The following is a 523-nucleotide window of genomic DNA, read 5'->3' as shown; positions in this document are numbered from 1 at the left end:
GTGGTTCCTGCCAGTGCCCTTCCTTGTTCTCCAGCCCCTCATTCCTTCTTTCTTCAGTGCAACGTGGGTTGGGCTGGCAATGGAAACGTGTGTGGGCGAGACACGGACCTTGACGGCTACCCAGACGAGCCCCTGCCCTGCATCGACAACAACAAGCACTGAAAGCAGGTGGGCTCCTGGGGAGGGGGGACGGCACCTGCGGGCAGGGGCTGCCGGGCCCGGGGAGCCCGTGGCAGGGCTGTGCCTCGGACCTCATGTCCTCCCCGTCTGTAACGCTGTCTGTGCCCGCAGGACAACTGCCGCCTGACACCAAATTCGGGGCAGGAGGATGCTGACAACGACGGCATCGGGGACCAGTGCGATGATGACGCTGATGGTGACGGCATCAAGAACGTGGAGGTGGCTGTGCTGGGCAGGCGGGACACGCCTGTAGCTCTGGGGGCTGCGCTGGGCAAAGAGCTTCTCCCTTGGGCTTGGGGCCGACTCCCTCAAGATACTTCTGCAGGGGATCAGCCCGCCTGTG

General features: G+C 64.1%; 1 protein-coding gene across 1 annotated transcript in view; it reads left to right on the top strand.

The window, feature by feature from the left end:
- The window catches only part of LOC104491064 (thrombospondin-3-like), a gene marked incomplete at both ends in the record, with an annotated part of 5,096 nt that overhangs the window by 3,133 nt on the left and 1,440 nt on the right, over window positions 1-523 (top strand). The window contains 2 exon segments of the mRNA XM_010133423.1: window positions 35-168; window positions 292-399. Of these exon segments, the coding sequence (XP_010131725.1) occupies window positions 35-168; window positions 292-399 (242 nt within the window).

The sequence above is a fragment of the Buceros rhinoceros genome, unplaced genomic scaffold (assembly GCF_000710305.1).
Source record: "Buceros rhinoceros silvestris isolate BGI_N320 unplaced genomic scaffold, ASM71030v1 scaffold23343, whole genome shotgun sequence".
Lineage (NCBI taxonomy): Eukaryota > Metazoa > Chordata > Aves > Bucerotiformes > Bucerotidae > Buceros > Buceros rhinoceros.
This window is presented reverse-complemented; position numbering and strand designations above follow the sequence as displayed.